Below are 18,487 nucleotides of genomic sequence, written 5' to 3'. Positions count from 1 at the left end.
AGTTTTCTTCATCTCCGTGTCATTGTTGTGTTCTGTTATGTCTGGCTCATTAAAGGTTGTATGGAGGATTTTTTTTTTTTTTTTTTGTTTCAAGTTGTCAATGATAGCATTATAAAGGTGCAGTAGCCTTGTAATTATGATGACCAAAAAAAAGAGAATAAAAATTCATCAACTCTGGACGTGGTGGGGCTAAACATTTGCCAATAGATAACGACACTGCCTCGTTATCTGTGAGCTGACAGGCTGTCAATCAAACTCCCTACGTTTCTAGTGTAACTGACTTGCCTGCGCGCCGCCGGTACGTGGTTTACGTACGCCTGTCACGCAGTCCACAGACGCAAGCCGCACAGACGCTGTTTACTCCACCAACGCAACAGTTCTTAGCGGCTTTTTTTGACCTATATCTTCCTCGCAGTTCACACAAAGTTTGTTGCAATGGCGACAAGAATCCAGGAGCAGTTAGCCGCAAAAGAAAGTCAGTTTTTGAGGTCGCTGAAAGAAGAAGACAAGGAGAAAAGCAGCGAAGCTAAACTAAGGTGATTCTTGAAGATTCATTCCAGCGATGGCGCAACTGAAGCAGACGCAGGGTCTAAAGACTGACGCATTGGTCGCCAAATTACTCCTGGACAGGTCACTTCTGCTTATTATGAAAACGTACTTTATTTCCAAGAGCTGGACAAACGTTTTTCAGGACACGAATGTGATATCCTATGTCTGAAAACGTAATTTTCAAGGCAAAGAAAGAGTCCGCTGCTGCGTGTTGTAGCTAGTTCATTCGCACTGAATCTCTGCGCACTCTTCTCTGCTCCCCTTTCCTGCTCCTGTCCCCGCTGCCCGATCCACTCTTCCCCCTGCTCCTCACTTCTCCGGGCACAGAATCTCCGCACACCACTCCCCTCTCCTCTCCCTGCTCCCTGCTCCGCTCTTCTCCCTGATCCTCACTTCTCGTCCGCGAACGAAATGTCCGCACACCCGCTCCCCCCGCTCCTCACTTCTCCGTCTTGCCTAACCAACACTGTAGTTAGTTGTTTACAAGTCATGTGCAGCGCTCACCGGCTGTAAACAAACCTGTTTCTGGCGTAACGAGGAGGCGGGAGGAGGTGTTTCTACGTAGGGAGCTGTAGGGGAGGGGGGGTGGTTTCACGCATGCGCGACATTTGAAAAAGGACAAACAGTCGCTGGATTTCTCGTTCCTTGGAAAATCCTCTATACAACCTTTAACAATTCAACTATCCCTCAGTTTTCATCATTTCTCCACTGACACACAACTCCAAGTGCACTGGTACATGTGATCAGAAGAGATGAGGAGCCAAATTAAAGATCAGGAATCATCAAACTAAGGCCCGTGGGGCGACTCTGGTCCTCCACACCCCTGCATCTGCATCTTGTATGTTGTTAATTTTTTCAATTACAAAAATTATATTTATATGAAGTATTTATGTTTAAATAATTATATGTATTTACATTTGCCGCAGAATTTGCCACCAAATTTTCATCAAAACTAGAGATCAAATACTGACAGTCAACACACACACACAGAGTACTGTATTACAGAGTACTGTAGTGCAGAGTACTGTATTACAGAGTACTGTATTACAGAGTACTGTAGTACAGAGTACTGTAGTACATAGTACTATAGAACATAGTACTATAGTACATAGTAGTGTAGTGCAGAGTACTGTAGTGCAGAGTAAAGTATTATAAAGTACTGTAGTACAGAATTCTGTAGTACAGAGTCACATTTACTTCAGTGGGTTTGATCACAGTCGGTCGGTGAGTCCAGTGGCAGAACTACACTGGAAGTTTCATCACATCTTTCCAAACATCTTCCTGGTTTGTGACGTGAGTGTGAATAAAGACGATACTGTGTCTGACATGTGACATACTGGCTCCATCTGGTGGTGAGTGGTGGAGTCACACTGTATATCTGCTTTGACAGATGCACACTGTTTACAGAAATGGAATACAGACATTTTAATTAGGAGTGTGCAAAAATATCAAAAGATTATTATATCATGATTGTAAATGTGATGAGGTTTTGTTGATGGAATACACTTGACATATTCACTGTTTGGATGATTCAAACACATGGATTTCATATTAACTTTGCACAAGTCGTAGTTTAAAGAAGAACAAAGTGCATTGTATCGTGAGGGACTCTGTGATTCGCAGCTCAAAGTATAATCCTATAATACTGTAGTACTACTATAGTACCTCCTCTGAACATGTAAACACTGACTGAGTTTTGGTTCATGTTTTTATGATTCTTTTTTTTGTTTGTTTTTTTCTTTGGGACAACGACATAGATTTAGAGCCCTGTTGGGCTCCACAGGCATCAGAAAAATTAGACAGATACTTTCTTAATCTCAAAGGAAAAAAGAGTCCTAAATGTACACTTAATGCACTAAGATGATTGGATGTATATGTTCCAATCCACTTTATATGTACACTGCATGTTTTTAAAGAGCTGCACAAAGTCAAATCAAATCACTCTAAGTAAAACCAGACCAAATCATAAGCGCAGCTCAGGGGGCGACACAAGCTCAGTTGGTAGTGTGTTTGACCACTGATCTAAACGTTAGCGGTTCAAAACCTGCTCTCAACATAAACGTTGGTTCATTAGTTGAGTGATCAGATCCACTGACCCACAGGTTTTCAGTGTGATTCCAGCTCCCACAGACTGATCTGCTCTACAGTGGTAAAAGAGTTTAACTCTTCAGATCGTGAAACAGAGAAAAATGACTTCAAAGTTTGTGTTTTGTCCAGACAAGAGTAGAATAGGCAGGGCTCCTATAATTGACAACTAGTTACTGTAATGAAGAAATATTTGTATGTAAAAAATATTGAGCTCAAAATTGATCTTTGACCTTATTTGTTAGTTCCTGTTCTCTGTCTTTGTATCATGAGTGAAAAATAAGTTTTCATGCAAAGACAAAAGGCAGAAACTGACATGATGATCATGATTTGTTTGATTTTCTCCAGATTTCCATCCATTAGAAGAAAAACACGTGACCAAGCTCCAGTCATCATGTGTTTGTCTGAAATGATCTAGAAGAGTTTTGGATTTTCTGTTTAATGTTGATCAGGATCGCGCAGCGACATTTACACACTGAAACAGTTTGACACAAGTGACTTTGCAGTACAGTGTGTACAAATACACACAATACTTTCACTTTAAAGATCATTGAAGTATAACTGAATACAAAGGTTTATTTATTGAATGTGTTCAGACCCTGAGCCAAAAAGAAGGAGGCCAGAGGTTGGATTTTAAAATCAAATATATTCATGGCGTCAAAATAGTCTCATAATAATACACGTGCACGATAAAACATCCGGGCGGAATGTATTATTTCACACTCATAGATATTAACTGTGAGTGAGCAAATTGTCTCTCTGCGCACAAGAAGAAATCTGAGTCCTGATTCATTTCTGGTTCCGTCCATATACGGTGCAAAAGTCCAGTATCCCAGTTTAAGTCACGGAAAAGGGAAATAGGAAACACTATCTGTTTTTTCCTTTATTCATTCAAACACAAAATCGAAAACTGAAAAAAAAAAAGAATCGTTATCCATTTTTTTCATTTTAGTTTTGGAGACAAATCATGAAGAATATAGTTGTTTTTTGTTCTTATTTTTGTTATTTTGAGTGTGCAGAAATGACTCACTCGAGCGCAAATCTGCTTGGAGAGAGCTCGTTGTCTTTTCGAGGGTGCGTCTGCCCCCTAGTGGTTGTTGTGTTGTTTTGTGCACAGGTCACAGATTTCTCCTCGTGCGCAGAGATAATTTGCTCACTCGCAGTTAAAATGTACGAGTGTGAAATAACACAATGCACCTGAACGCATGTTTTATCATGGGACTATTTTGACCCCATAAATATATTTATGAACTAAATCACAAACAAAACATACACTTGTTGCCTTTTGTCTTTGCACAACTCCTTTTTTTGTCTCATGATACAAAGACCAGGAACTGACAAATAAGGTCAAAGGTCAATTTTGAGCTCAATATTTTTCATTATATTTATTCATATTTTTAAAGGAGATCTCAAATACAAACATGACACAAACTCATTTTTGAAACATGATGTTACAGCGTTTTGCTTTTGTAGTGCAGTAATGTGTACCAGTGTGTGTACAGTGGTGTGTGAGTGTGAGTGTGTGAGTGTGTGAGTGTGTGAGTGTGTGTTGTGTGTGTGTGTGTGTGTGAGTGTGTGAGTGTGTCTTGTGAGTGTAGTGTTGAAGCTTGTTGAGCGTTGAGTGTTGAAAGTTCAAAAGTGCTGTATAAAAATGTGACAATTGACCATAAACAAATAAACAAAATGAAAACAACATTGTGTGCTGTCTGTACACAGTGTTGTGGAGTAACAGATTACAAGTACCAGAGCTATGTAATCAGAGTACAATTTATGAGTAACTGTATTCAGTTACAGTTACTGTTTCAGTGAGTGGTAATTGGATTACAGTTACTTTGTTTAAATAAATGGATTACACGGCGGTATTTTTTCCTCTTTTCACATTTTGGGATATTTCCCCTTTTTTTTTTTTCAGTAATTCTACTCATTGCAGTAAACTAAACCAGGTCTAAAACCAGGTCTAAACAAGGTCTAAACCAGGTCTAAACCAGGTCTAAACCAGGTCTAAACCAGGACTCAAACAGGATTTAACAGGACTAAAATCCTGCTGTGTGGACGTGTCTCTTCTTCTTCTATCAATAATATTTTTTATTTGGTTCAGTAAAGTCTGGACTTTTTTTATTTTCTTTTAGCAGAAAAAACATCTTATGTGAAGATTTCCTCGTCTTTGCTTCTCTACAGCAAATCAAGTAATCCAAAGTATTCAGATTACATTACTCACTTTAAGTAATTTAATGGATTACGTTACAAACTACATTTTGGGGTATGTAATCTGTAATCTGTAATCTGTAGGGGATTACATTTTAAAAGTCACCTTCCCAACACTGTCTGTACATGATTCTATGTTTCATTCGTGGACTTGACCAGAGCTGGGCAAACTTGAGCTGCCCTTTTGCTCTTAACGCAGCAGTTGATTGAGTGCTTGTTGTCGTGGCAGTGGTCTCCGAGAGCCGTGAGAGCAGTGTGGTGGAGTCTGGCCCCGGGGCCCCAGGTGAGTGACGGGTCTGGACTGAAGCTGTGTGCTCAGACCGAACGCACCAAAACAAAGGCAGATGCTTCTAAAGAGACGCTGGTGTGTTTGAGGTGCATGTGCAGTGGAATGAGAGTGTGAGGGGCAGGGGGCGGGGTCTTGTGTTTGGGGGCGGAGCTCTGCATGGCTTGATTGGTTTGGTCCTGGAGTCACGTCTGTGCATGTTTAAAGCAGCGTGTCCAAGTGGAGGACCCAAAACATGCTACAGGAAGAACAGCTGATCGCCAAGGTTAATTAAAAAATACAATCAATCAATGAACCTGCCCAGGGACGACAGGTAGAAATGAACACTGGTGCTGCAGTCTGGTACAAACATCTCTCCTGGTAAGGTTCATGTGAAAACTGTGCTCTGTCCTTGTCTCTAATAAATAAACAAGAGAAACATCTACACTCAATGGTCTTGATTTACTAGTATATCCCGACTAGACACATGGTCATATTAAAAAACTAAAGAATATTAAAGATTACATTCTATTTCATATTTTTTAAAACATATTAGCTTTGTTATATTGAAATTGGTCGTATCCAGTATGGAGCCTTTTCCTTAGTTTTGAAATAGAATTTACAAATGTTAGTATCATGATGACTATAACAGCTCTGTAATGGACTGTGAGCCGTGATGGAGCAACTGCTCACAGTCCATTATATTTATTTATTTATTTGTTTTATTTTATTATATATATTTATTTTTTTCATATATGTTTTAGAATATGATTTACTTTTTGTTGTAAAAATGAGATATATTTATGTTGGGCACAGTCCAAACAGCTGTTCCTCAGGTCGGCCACTAGGAGGCGGTCCAGAGTCTGTATTCTCAGTGTGAATCATAGACTGTATATATGAATGGACAGAGATCCAGGTGGCTCTTCCGGCTCCTTCTGACTCTGGCTCCTTTGACTCACACTGGGATCTTGTGGCTCGTCTCTCTGGACCTGCTGCTGTGAGACTCAACATTTTGATCTTAAATGTTCATCTTAACCTGACGCTTTATTCAGAATTTTTCATTTCACTGTTTTGTGAACATAAATAACGAACACAATCAGACGCCTTCATTGCCAATCAAAGGTTTGATTGACAGCTAGTGTGTTTCCTTGCTAAGCCCCTTCCCGCTTTCCACTGAGACGGGAGGGCACATTTAACAACCTCAATCATGATTGGCTCTTGCAACCACAGGACTTGCAGTCAGATTTCCAAATATGGAGTCTGGCTCTAAATTTGCCCCTGTAACCGTGGCAACGCAAGTTTCATTTGAGTCGTACTTAGTCCACTTTTTTATACAGTCTATGTGTGAAACTGAACACTGAATGAACGTTTTACTCCTTATTTTCATATATTGTACTTTATATAAAATCTTAGTATTACAATTTGACATGTGTTTGTCTCTTAGAACCAGAAATGACCATATTTTATTTCAAAGGAATTTTATATATCACAAAAAAGTGACTTTCACAGCTGGACCCAGAGTCTTCACCTGCAGACAGAGACACAACCACGTTTGTCTCATTCTCAGTTTATGTTCAGGCTCATGTGAAGCTCAGAACCTCCAGAATTCCCTCCCTGAGCTGCAGAGGCTGCACTAGCACTGACTCCTGATGCTGCAGGTGCTGGGGTTTAGGGAGTGATCATTCAGATTAGAGAGACACTTTAGGTTTAAACACACTGGATTTCAGCTGAAACTGGCAACACAAACGAGAGAGTCATGTGAGGCTCATTCTCCTTTCTGATTGGAGAATCATCTTGAACCAAAACATCAAATTATAACATAAAGAACTTGTCCATCATGTCCAGTGTTGTTTTTGACATTCAGAATAAATCAGCATTAGAATAGTTCTCAGTAAAAACGATATTTGATTTGAACATGTTACATCCAGTTCCTTTAACTTCATTTTAACTTGTGTCTTGGACTCAGAATGTTCTAGACCCCATCAGACCACACCCATCGTACTGTTGCTGTGTTCTTGGGCAAAAACCATCTTCTTTCCACTGTCAGTTTATTCTTTTAAATATTTGATCTTGGTCCATCTGGGACATTTTTAGCGACTTATTCAACAAAGTTTGAATGTGTTCAAAGTCATGTGTTTTTTCTTCTGTTTTTCTCTTTGTGGCTGCATGAAAGGGCAAACTCTGTGGGGAACTTTAAATCGTGTTATTATTTCCTCTTTAATCATTTTGTTTTTCACGGGCGCTAATGGCTGCGATTGTTCCAGGACCCGCGGGACCCAGAGGAGATAAGGGTGACCGAGGAGAGAGGGGGGAGAAGGGAGACAGAGGACCCCAGGGACCCAGGGGAGATACTGGGTCGAGCAGCAGCAGAGGAGGAGGGTCCCGCGGAGATAAGGTACCGGGGGCTAAAAAGTCCAAATGGTTTGAGTTACACTTGAAAAATACTGACACAAACATAAACATACACAAGAAGAAGTAGATTAAACAGAAAATGATCTCAGAGACAGTTTTTATGTGNCTTGTAACGTCACCGTACTTTTTCTTCTAAACGTCAGATCCGCTGGTACACAGACTGACTGACAGTGACAGTGAAAGGTGTTTAGGACCACCAGACCTGTGAGACAAACACAGCTCCTCCTCTGAGCTTTAGTCACTGTTTCTTTAGTCAAAGTTGCAGGTTCAGGAGGTTCACACATTTTTAAACTGGTTTGGACTTGTCCCTGTGCGTGTGTGGGCACATGTCTCCCTCTGGTGGACAGTGAGGGCAGTGCGGACAGCAGAGGACACAACAGCACCACAACAATACACATGTGAATTAATGCTGCACTATGTAACATTTCCGGTGGGGGTTTGTTTCTGCTTGTTTCTTATCTTCTTATTTTATTACGTTGTCTGATAAGTTCCGCAATATGGCATTAAACACATCCATCTTTCATCAATTCCAGGTGTTTCTGTTGCTTGTAAAACATGTATTTCTACTGTGAGCAAAGTCGCCTCTGCATAGATCTGACCTGTAATGTACTTTTAATGCAGTACTGTGGAACATAACAGACAAAAAACAGGCAGAAAATCACCAAAGTTACACAGACCAGCTTTATTGTTTTTAAAATGGAAGGTGATTTACAAATCTGCAGCTTGTCCCATTAAACACATAAAACTCTCACCCCACACAAACACAGAGTCAGTGTGCTGCGGTGTGTGTACAAACACTGTGCTCTGAAACATGTTACTGTGGCTCCCTCTGGTGGCCGGTGGTGGAGTCACACTGAATAATCTGGTTTGACAGACAGTGTTTGTAGAAATGGAATAGGCTCTATTCACGCTTATGTCACAAACCAGGAAGATGTTTGGAGAGATGCAAATACAACTTCTGGGAGGATCTGTTCACAGTAGTAAGTCTGACAAAATGTAGGAAAACTGAGAAAATGTCCCAGTTTTCTTCATCTCCGTGTCATTGTTGTGTTCTGTTATGTCTGGCTCATTAAAGGTTGTATGGAGGATTTTTTTTTTGGTTTTTTTTGTTTCAAGTTGTCAATGATAGCATTATAAAGGTGCAGTAGCCTTGTAATTATGATGACCAAAAAAAAGAGAATAAAAATTCATCAACTCTGGACGTGGTGGGGCTAAACATTTGCCAATAGATAACGACACTGCCTCGTTATCTGTGAGCTGACAGGCTGTCAATCAATCTCCCTACGTTTCTAGTGTAACTGACTTGCCTGCGCGCCGCCGGTACGTGGTTTACGTACGCCTGTCACGCAGTCCACAGACGCAAGCCGCACAGACGCTGTTTACTCCACCAACGCAACAGTTCTTAGCGGCTTTTTTTGACCTATATCTTCCTCGCAGTTCACACAAAGTTTGTTGCAAATGGCGACAAGAATCCAGGAGCAGTTAGCCGCAAAAGAAAGTCAGTTTTTGAGGTCGCTGAAAGAAGAAGACAAGGAGAAAAGCAGCGAAGCTAAACTAAGGTGATTCTTGAAGATTCATTCCAGCGATGGCGCAACTGAAGCAGACGCAGGGTCTAAAGACTGACGCATTGGTCGCCAAATTACTCCTGGACAGGTCACTTCTGCTTATTATGAAAACGTACTTTATTTCCAAGAGCTGGACAAACGTTTTTTCAGGACACGAATGTGATATCCTATGTCTGAAAACGTAATTTTCAGTGCAAAGAAAGAGTCCGCTTGCTGCTGCGTGTTGTAGCTAGTTCATTCGCACTGAATCTCTGCGCACTCTTCTCTGCTCCCCTTTCCTGCTCCTGTCCCCGCTGCCCGATCCACTCTTCCCCCTGCTCCTCACTTCTCCGGGCACAGAATCTCCGCACACCACTCCCTCTCCTCTCCCTGCTCCCTGCTCCGCTCTTCTCCCTGATCCTCACTTCTCGTCCGCGAACGAAATGTCCGCACACCCGCTCCCCCCGCTCCTCACTTCTCCGTCTTGCCTAACCAACACTGTAGTTAGTTGTTTACAAGTCATGTGCAGCGCACCGGCTGTAAACAAAGCTGTTTCTGGCGTAAAGAGGAGGCGGGAGGAGGTGTTTCTACGTAGGGAGCTGTAGGGGAGGGGGGGGTGGTTTCACGCATGCGCGACATTTGAAAAAGGACAAACAGTCGCTGGATTTCTCGTTCCTTGGAAAATCCTCTATACAACCTTTAACAATTCAACTATCCCTCAGTTTTCATCATTTCTCCACTGACACACAACTCCAAGTGCACTGGTACATGTGATCAGAAGAGATGAGGAGCCAAATTAAAGATCAGGAGTCATCAAACTAAGGCCCGTGGGGCGACTCTGGTCCTCCACACCCCTGCATCTGCATCTTGAATGTTGTTAATTTTTTCAATTACAAAAATTATATTTATATGAAGTATTTATGTTTAAATAATTATATGTATTTACATTTGCCGCAGAATTTGCCACCAAATTTTCATCAAAACTAGAGATCAAATACTGACAGTCAACACACACACACAGAGTACTGTATTACAGAGTACTGTAGTGCAGAGTACTGTATTACAGAGTACTGTATTACAGAGTACTGTAGTACAGAGTACTGTAGTACAGAGTACTGTAGTACAGAGTACTATATAGAACATAGTACTATAGTACATAGTAGTGTAGTGCAGAGTACTGTAGTGCAGAGTAAAGTATTATAAAGTACTGTAGTACAGAATTCTGTAGTACAGAGTCACATTTACTTCAGTGGGTTTGATCACAGTCGGTCGGTGAGTCCAGTGGCAGAACTACACTGGAAGTTTCATCACATCTTTCCAAACATGTTCCTGGTTTGTGACGTGAGTGTGAATAAAGACGATACTGTGTCTGACATGTGACATACTGGCTCCATCTGGTGGTGAGTGGTGGAGTCACACTGTATATCTGCTTTGACAGATGCACACTGTTTACAGAAATGGAATACAGACATTTTAATTAGGAGTGTGCAAAAATATCAAAAGATTATTATATCATGATTGTAAATGTGATGAGGTTTTGTTGATGGAATACACTTGACATATTCACTGTTTGAATGATTCAAACACATGGATTTCATATTAACTTTGCACAAGTCGTAGTTTAAAGAAGAACAAAGTGCATTGTATCGTGAGGGACTCTGTGATTCGCAGCTCAAAGTATAATCCTATAATACTGTAGTACTACTATAGTACCTCCTCTGAACATGTAAACACTGACTGAGTTTTGGTTCATGTTTTTATTATTCTTTTTTTTGTTAGTTTTTTTCTTTGCATGGGACATAGATTTAGAGCCCTGTTGGGCTCCACAGGCATCAGAAAAATTAGACAGATAGATAGATACTTTCTTAATCTCAAAGGAAAAAAGAGTCCTAAATGTCCACTTAATGCACTAAGATGATTGGATGTATATGTTCCAATCCACTTTATATGTACACTGCATGTTTTTAAAGAGCTGCACAAAGTCAAATCAAATCACTCTAAGTAAAACCAGACCAAATCATAAGCGCAGCTCAGGGGGCGACACAAAGCTCAGTTGGTAGTGTGTTTGACCACTGATCTAAACGTTAGCGGTTCAAAACCTGCTCTCAACATAAACGTTTGGTTCATTAGTTGAGTGATCAGATCCACTGACCCACAGGTTTTCAGTGTGATTCCAGCTCCCACAGACTGATCTGCTCTACAGTGGTAAAAGAGTTTATCTCTTCAGATCGTGAAACAGAGAAAAATGACTTCAAAGTTTGTGTTTTGTCCAGACAAAAGTAGAATAGGCAGGGCTCCTAAAATTGACAACTAGTTACTGTAATGAAGAAATATTTGTATGTAAAAAATATTGAGCTCAAAATTGATCTTTGACCTTATTTGTTAGTTCCTGTTCTCTGTCTTTGTATCATGAGTGAAAAATAAGTTTTCATGCAAAGACAAAAGGCAGAAACTGACATGATCATGATTTGTTTGATTTTCTCCAGATTTCCATCCATTAGAAGCAAAACACGTGACCAAGCTCCAGTCATCATGTGTTTGTCTGAAATGATCTAGAAGAGTTTTGGATTTTCTGTTTAATGTTGATCAGGATCGCGCAGCGACATTTACACACTGAAACAGTTTGACACAAGTGACTTTGCAGTACAGTGTGTACAAATACACACAATACTTTCACTTTAAAGATCATTGAAGTATAACTGAATACAAAGGTTTATTTATTGAATGTGTTCAGACCCTGAGCCAAAAAGAAGGAGGCCAGAGGTTGGATTTTAAAATCAAATATATTCATGGCGTCAAAATAGTCTCATAATACACGTGCACGATAAAACATCCGGGCGGAATGTATTATTTCACACTCATAGATATTAACTGTGAGTGAGCAAATTGTCTCTGCGCACAAGAAGAAATCTGAGTCCTGATTCATTTCTGGTTCCGTCCATATACGGTGCAAAAGTCCAGTATCCCAGTTTAAGTCACGGAAAAGGGAAATAGGAAACACTATCTGTTTTTTCCTTTATTCATTCAAACACAAAATCGAAAACTGAAAAAAAAAAAGAATCGTTATCCATTTTTTTCATTTTAGTTTTGGAGACAAATCATGAAGAATATAGTTGTTTTTTGTTCTTATTTTTGTTATTTTGAGTGTGCAGAAATGACTCACTCGAGCGCAAATCTGCTTGGAGAGAGCTCGTTGTCTTTTCGAGGGTGCGTCTGCCCCCTAGTGGTTGTTGTGTTGTTTTGTGCACAGGTCACAGATTTCTCCTCGTGCGCAGAGATAATTTGCTCACTCGCAGTTAAAATGTACGAGTGTGAAATAATACAATGCACCTGAACGCATGTTTTATCATGGGACTATTTTGACCCCATAAACATATGTATGAACTGAATCACAAACAAAACATACACTTGTTGCCTTTTGTCTTTGCACAACTCCTTTTTTTGTCTCATGATACAAAGACCAGGAACTGACAAATAAGGTCAAAGGTCAATTTTGAGCTCAATATTTTTCATTATATTTATTCATATTTTTAAAGGAGATCTCAAATACAAACATGACACAAACTCATTTTTGAAACATGATGTTACAGCGTTTTGCTTTTGTAGTGCAGTAATGTGTACCAGTGTGTGTACAGTGGTGTGTGTGAGTGTGTGAGTGTGTGAGTGTGTGAGTGGTTTCTTGTTGTAAAGCTTTGAGCGTTGAAAGTTCAAAAGTGCTGTATAAAAATGTGACAATTGACCATAAACAAAATGAAAACAACATTGTGTGCTGTCTGTACACAGTGTTGGGAGTAACAGATTACAAGTACCAGAGTTATGTAATCAGAGTACAATTTATGAGTAACTGTATTCAGTTACAGTTACTGTTTCAGTGAGTGGTAATTGGATTACAGTTACTTTGTTTAAATAAATGGATTACACGGCGGTATTTTCCTCTTTTCACATTTTGGGATATTTCCCCTTTTTTTTTTTTCAGTAATTCTACTCATTGCAGTAAACTAAACCAGGTCTAAAACCAGGTCTAAACAAGGTCTAAACCAGGTCTAAACCAGGTCTAAACCAGGACTCAAACAGGATTTAACAGGACTAAAATCCTGCTGTGTGGACGTGTCTCTTCTTCTTCTATCAATAATATTTTTTATTTGGTTCAGTAAAGTCTGGACTTTTTTTATTTTCTTTTAGCAGAAAAAACATCTTATGTGAAGATTTCCTCGTCTTTGCTTCTCTACAGCAAATCAAGTAATCCAAAGTATTCAGATTACATTACTCACTTTAAGTAATTTAATGGATTACGTTACAAACTACATTTTGGGGTATGTAATCTGTAATCTGTAATCTGTAGGGGATTACATTTTAAAAGTCACCTTCCCAACACTGTCTGTACATGATTCTATGTTTCATTCGTGGACTTGACCAGAGCTGGGCAAACTTGAGCTGCCCTTTTGCTCTTAACGCAGCAGTTGATTGAGTGCTTGTTGTCGTGGCAGTGGTCTCCGAGAGCCGTGAGAGCAGTGTGGTGGAGTCTGGCCCCGGGGCCCCAGGTGAGTGACGGGTCTGGACTGAAGCTGTGTGCTCAGACCGAACGCACCAAAACAAAGGCAGATGCTTCTAAAGAGACGCTGGTGTGTTTGAGGTGCATGTGCAGTGGAATGAGAGTGTGAGGGGCAGGGGGCGGGGTCTTGTGTTTGGGGGCGGAGCTCTGCATGGCTTGATTGGTTTGGTCCTGGAGTCACGTCTGTGCATGTTTAAAGCAGCGTGTCCAAGTGGAGGACCCAAAACATGCTACAGGAAGAACAGCTGATCGCCAAGGTTAATTAAAAAATACAATCAATCAATGAACCTGCCCAGGGACGACAGGTAGAAATGAACACTGGTGCTGCAGTCTGGTACAAAAACATCTCTCCTGGTAAGGTTCATGTGAAAACTGTGCTCTGTCCTTGTCTCTAATAAATAAACAAGAGAAACATCTACACTCAATGGTCTTGATTTACTAGTATATCCCGACTAGACACATGGTCATATTAAAAAACTAAAGAATATTAAAGATTACATTCTATTTCATATTTTTAAAACATATTAGCTTTGTTATATTGAAATTGGTCGTATCCAGTATGGAGCCTTTTCCTTAGTTTTGAAATAGAATTTACAAATGTTAGTATCATGATGACTATAACAGCTCTGTAATGGACTGTGAGCTGTGATGGAGCAACTGCTCACAGTACATTATATTTATTTATTTATTTGTTTTATTTTATTATATATATATTTTTTTTCATATATGTTTTAGAATATGATTTACTTTTTGTTGTAAAAATGAGATATATTTATGTTGGGCACAGTCCAAACAGCTGTTCCTCAGGTCGGCCACTAGGAGGCGGTCCAGAGTCTGTATTCTCAGTGTGAATCATAGACTGTATATATGAATGGACAGAGATCCAGGTGGCTCTTCCGGCTCCTTCTGACTCTGGCTCCTTTGACTCACACTGGGATCTTGTGGCTCGTCTCTCTGGACCTGCTGCTGTGAGACTCAACATTTTGATCTTAAATGTTCATCTTAACCTGACGCTTTATTCAGAATTTTTCATTTCACTGTTTTGTGAACATAAATAACGAACACAATCAGATGCCTTCATTGCCAATCAAAGGTTTGATTGACAGCTAGTGTGTTTCCTTGCTAAGCCCCTTCCCGCTTTCCACTGAGACGGGAGGGCACATTTAACAACCTCAATCATGATTGGCTCTTGCAACCACAGGACTTGCAGTCAGATTTCCAAATATGGAGTCTGGCTCTAAATTTGCCCCTGTAACCGTGGCAACGCAAGTTTCATTTGAGTCGTACTTAGTCCACTTTTTTATACAGTCTATGTGTGAAACTGAACACTGAATGAACGTTTTACTCCTTATTTTCATATATTGTACTTTATATAAAATCTTAGTATTTACAATTTGACATGTGTTTGTCTCTTAGAACCAGAAATGACCATATTTTATTTCAAAGGAATTTTATATATCACAAAAAAAGTGACTTTCACAGCTGGACCCAGAGTCTTCACCTGCAGACAGAGACACAACCACGTTTGTCTCATTCTCAGTTTATGTTCAGGCTCATGTGAAGCTCAGAACCTCCAGAATTCCCTCCCTGAGCTGCAGAGGCTGCACTAGCACTGACTCCTGATGCTGCAGGTGCTGGGGTTTAGGGAGTGATCATTCAGATTAGAGAGACACTTTAGGTTTAAACACACTGGATTTCAGCTGAAACTGGCAACACAAACGAGAGAGTCATGTGAGGCTCATTCTCCTTTCTGATTGGAGAATCATCTTGAACCAAAACATCAAATTATAACATAAAGAACTTGTCCATCATGTCCAGTGTTGTTTTTGACATTCAGAATAAATCAGCATTAGAATAGTTCTCAGTAAAAACGATATTTGATTTGAACATGTTACATCCAGTTCCTTTAACTTCATTTTAACTTGTGTCTTGGACTCAGAATGTTCTAGACCCCATCAGACCACACCCATCGTACTGTTGCTGTGTTCTTGGGCAAAAACCATCTTCTTTCCACTGTCAGTTTATTCTTTTAAATATTTGATCTTGGTCCATCTGGGACATTTTTAGCGACTTATTCAACAAAGTTTGAATGTGTTCAAAGTCATGTGTTTTTTCTTCTGTTTTCTCTTTGTGGCTGCATGAAAGGGCAAACTCTGTGGGGAACTTTAAATCGTGTTATTATTTCCTCTTTAATCATTTTGTTTTTCACGGGCGCTAATGGCTGCGATTGTTCCAGGACCCGCGGGACCCAGAGGAGATAAGGGTGACCGAGGAGAGAGGGGGGAGAAGGGAGACAGAGGACCCCAGGGACCCAGGGGAGATACTGGGTCGAGCAGCAGCAGAGGAGGAGGGTCCCGCGGAGATAAGGTACCGGGGGCTAAAAAGTCCAAATGGTTTGAGTTACACTTGAAAAATACTGACACAAACATAAACATACACAAGAAGAAGTAGATTAAACAGAAAATGATCTCAGAGACAGTTTTTATGTGAAACTGCATCTGAACTTTGTCACTGTGTTTTTCAGGGAGAACCAGGAGAAAAAGGCTCCAAGGTGAGTTTAATCAGATAGTATTGTATAGTAAATTGAACATTTTGTAGCTTTCTGCCATGTTCTAACGCTGTTCCCTCATCATCCATGCATGTTGGAGTAATCTACTGATCTCTCCTGGGCACTATTCCCCCATGCTCCCACATGACCTGATCCATTAGCAGGATGCACGCTGATTGTGTTGTGATAGTGCTCTGAAGGGGGGGATGGGGCTTGGAAAGCATCAAAAACTTATTAATATTTGAATCCATTATTTTTGGTGAATATAGCATGTTTAAAACTATTAAAGGTAGCATGATGATGGTGTGGTAGCAGATATGACCCCACAGAAGAACTTAAACAGGTGCTTTCTGGATTCAGTTGTAGTTTTATGAAAAGTATTAAAGAACTCTGAAATACTTATACTTATATATAATATAAAATCCCCCTGTGGCCCCCTCCTCTCTGTCTCTCTCCAGGGCAGTGCCGGCTTCGGGTATCCGGGCTCTAAAGGTGAGCCTGGTCCCATTGGGCCCCCAGGTCCTCCCGGCCCCCCTGGTCCTCCAGCGGAGTTTTCTGTGAACAGTGATGGGACTAGGGTTTCAACTGTGCCCGGCCCCAGAGGTCCCCCCGGGCCCCCAGGAGCCCCAGGAGCTGAGGGACCAGCCGGAGAAGACGGAGAGCCGGTCAGTTCCACAGACACATCTGAGCTTTACACATAGACCACATCACACTGGGGACTAAACTAGGACTAAATTTGGCATCAATCCTGGACTAGACCAGGACCAAACCAAGTCTACACCTGAAATGGACTCAAGTCAGGATCCAACAGGGGCCAGTGTGACTGCAGCCTAACATGCACTGGTTTAAACAGAGCGAAGTGCAGACACAAACATGTGATGAGAGTTCTCATTCCATGGATTGTTTGGGTTAAATAAACTGCTGATCCTTTGTGAGATTTTACTTCATGTGATTTTTCTGTGAACATTTGGTCCTTGTGTTTCAGGGAGATCCTGGTGAAGACGGAAAAACTGTAAGATCCATTTCTATTGATTTATTTTAGTTTATTTCAATATCTCATGAACTCTTCACTCACATAAAGTGCACTCTGCTCTGTGTCGCAGGGCCCCGAGGGACCTCCAGGATTCCCAGGGACCCCCGGAGACACCGGCCCTAAAGGAGAGAAGGTCAGTGTGGTTAGAGCTCTGGCTTATGTCCTTCTTCATTGAAATGTATCTTTGTGAATGCATGTTTTTCATAATAAACTTTATCTTTGTTTCCAGGGCGACAGTGGAGAAGGCCAGCCTGGACCCAGAGGCCCCCCAGGGCCTCCTGGCCCCCCTGGACCTGGACACAGATCAGTGGGTTATATTATACAGTAACAGCAGTGGTGTAGTGGGTTCATCATTTGTCTATAAACTGGTTGGATTCTGGTTCAGATGTCATAAACTGCTCCTCACCCACACTGACCCACCCACTCAGTCATGTGTTGAGTTGGAACAGGAAGGGCATCTGACTTAAAATTCACCTGTACACCTGGTTCAGATAGGCCAGAGTTTATCATATAAGAAAGACATATAGAGTAACAGACAGACGTATAACTGGTCTCATTTCCTGTTCCAGACGTTTGTGGACATGGAGGGCTCTGGCTTCCCTGATCTGGAGACTCTCCGGGTGAGATCTTCAATCATAACTTTATTTCACTTTTGTTCTTCATAATTCTGAGTGACTTAAATGATATTTGTGTTGTGTATCTTTAGGGCCCCCCTGGTTTACCTGGCCCCCCCGGTCCCCCTGGTCCCCCCAGCCCCTCCACCGGCACTGCTCTGAGCTCCGGGGCATTCGGACCCCCAGGGAAGGATGGAGCCCCCGGTCAGCCTGTGAGTATCTGAGGATATACTAAAGTAAAGTTGGACAGTCTGTAGTCAAGGCAGTCCAGTGTGATGTCACATAGTACTTGAAATTGCACTGGAAGCAGCACAAGCTCAGTTTTGAAATGGGAAGCAGCAAATTTACCTGGTTTGCTCTAAATATATCAGAAAATGACTGGAAATAGATCATGCTGTTCAAATGTCATCTTTAAACTAAACTAACCCAGTGACCTGAGCCTCACCTGATCTGTGTCCAGGGACGACCCGGTCTGCCCGGGAAAGAAGGAGTGATCGGACGCCCGGGACCCAAAGGAGAAAAGGTAACAACCCAGTCATTATTTAACGCATTTTAACACTAAATTAAATCAGAAAATCATCAGATACCTGAGGAAAGCTTCATCTTAATCTTGGACTAAACCAGGTCTCAACACTAATCCTTCTTCGTCTAAAGTAAAAAAAAACAACAACATCATTTTC

The 18,487-nt window shown here is 41.0% G+C and overlaps 1 protein-coding gene across 1 annotated transcript in view; it reads left to right on the top strand.

The window, feature by feature from the left end:
- col18a1a (collagen type XVIII alpha 1 chain a) overlaps positions 1–18,487 on the top strand; it is a 209,168-nt gene that overhangs the window by 167,921 nt on the left and 22,760 nt on the right. The window contains exons 8-19 of the mRNA XM_055154234.1: positions 7,369–7,499; positions 12,311–12,371; positions 13,548–13,601; positions 15,849–15,979; positions 16,137–16,163; positions 16,619–16,825; positions 17,146–17,172; positions 17,264–17,326; positions 17,423–17,500; positions 17,763–17,813; positions 17,900–18,019; positions 18,268–18,330. Coding sequence (XP_055010209.1) covers positions 7,369–7,499; positions 12,311–12,371; positions 13,548–13,601; positions 15,849–15,979; positions 16,137–16,163; positions 16,619–16,825; positions 17,146–17,172; positions 17,264–17,326; positions 17,423–17,500; positions 17,763–17,813; positions 17,900–18,019; positions 18,268–18,330 — 1,013 coding nt within the window. The remainder of the gene's footprint in view (positions 1–7,368; positions 7,500–12,310; positions 12,372–13,547; positions 13,602–15,848; positions 15,980–16,136; positions 16,164–16,618; positions 16,826–17,145; positions 17,173–17,263; positions 17,327–17,422; positions 17,501–17,762; positions 17,814–17,899; positions 18,020–18,267; positions 18,331–18,487) is intronic.

Source organism: Boleophthalmus pectinirostris, unplaced genomic scaffold, assembly GCF_026225935.1.
Source record: "Boleophthalmus pectinirostris isolate CB_2022bp ecotype Guang Dong unplaced genomic scaffold, ASM2622593v1 HiC_scaffold_1, whole genome shotgun sequence".
Classification (NCBI taxonomy): Eukaryota; Metazoa; Chordata; class Actinopteri; order Gobiiformes; family Gobiidae; genus Boleophthalmus; species Boleophthalmus pectinirostris.
This window is presented reverse-complemented; position numbering and strand designations above follow the sequence as displayed.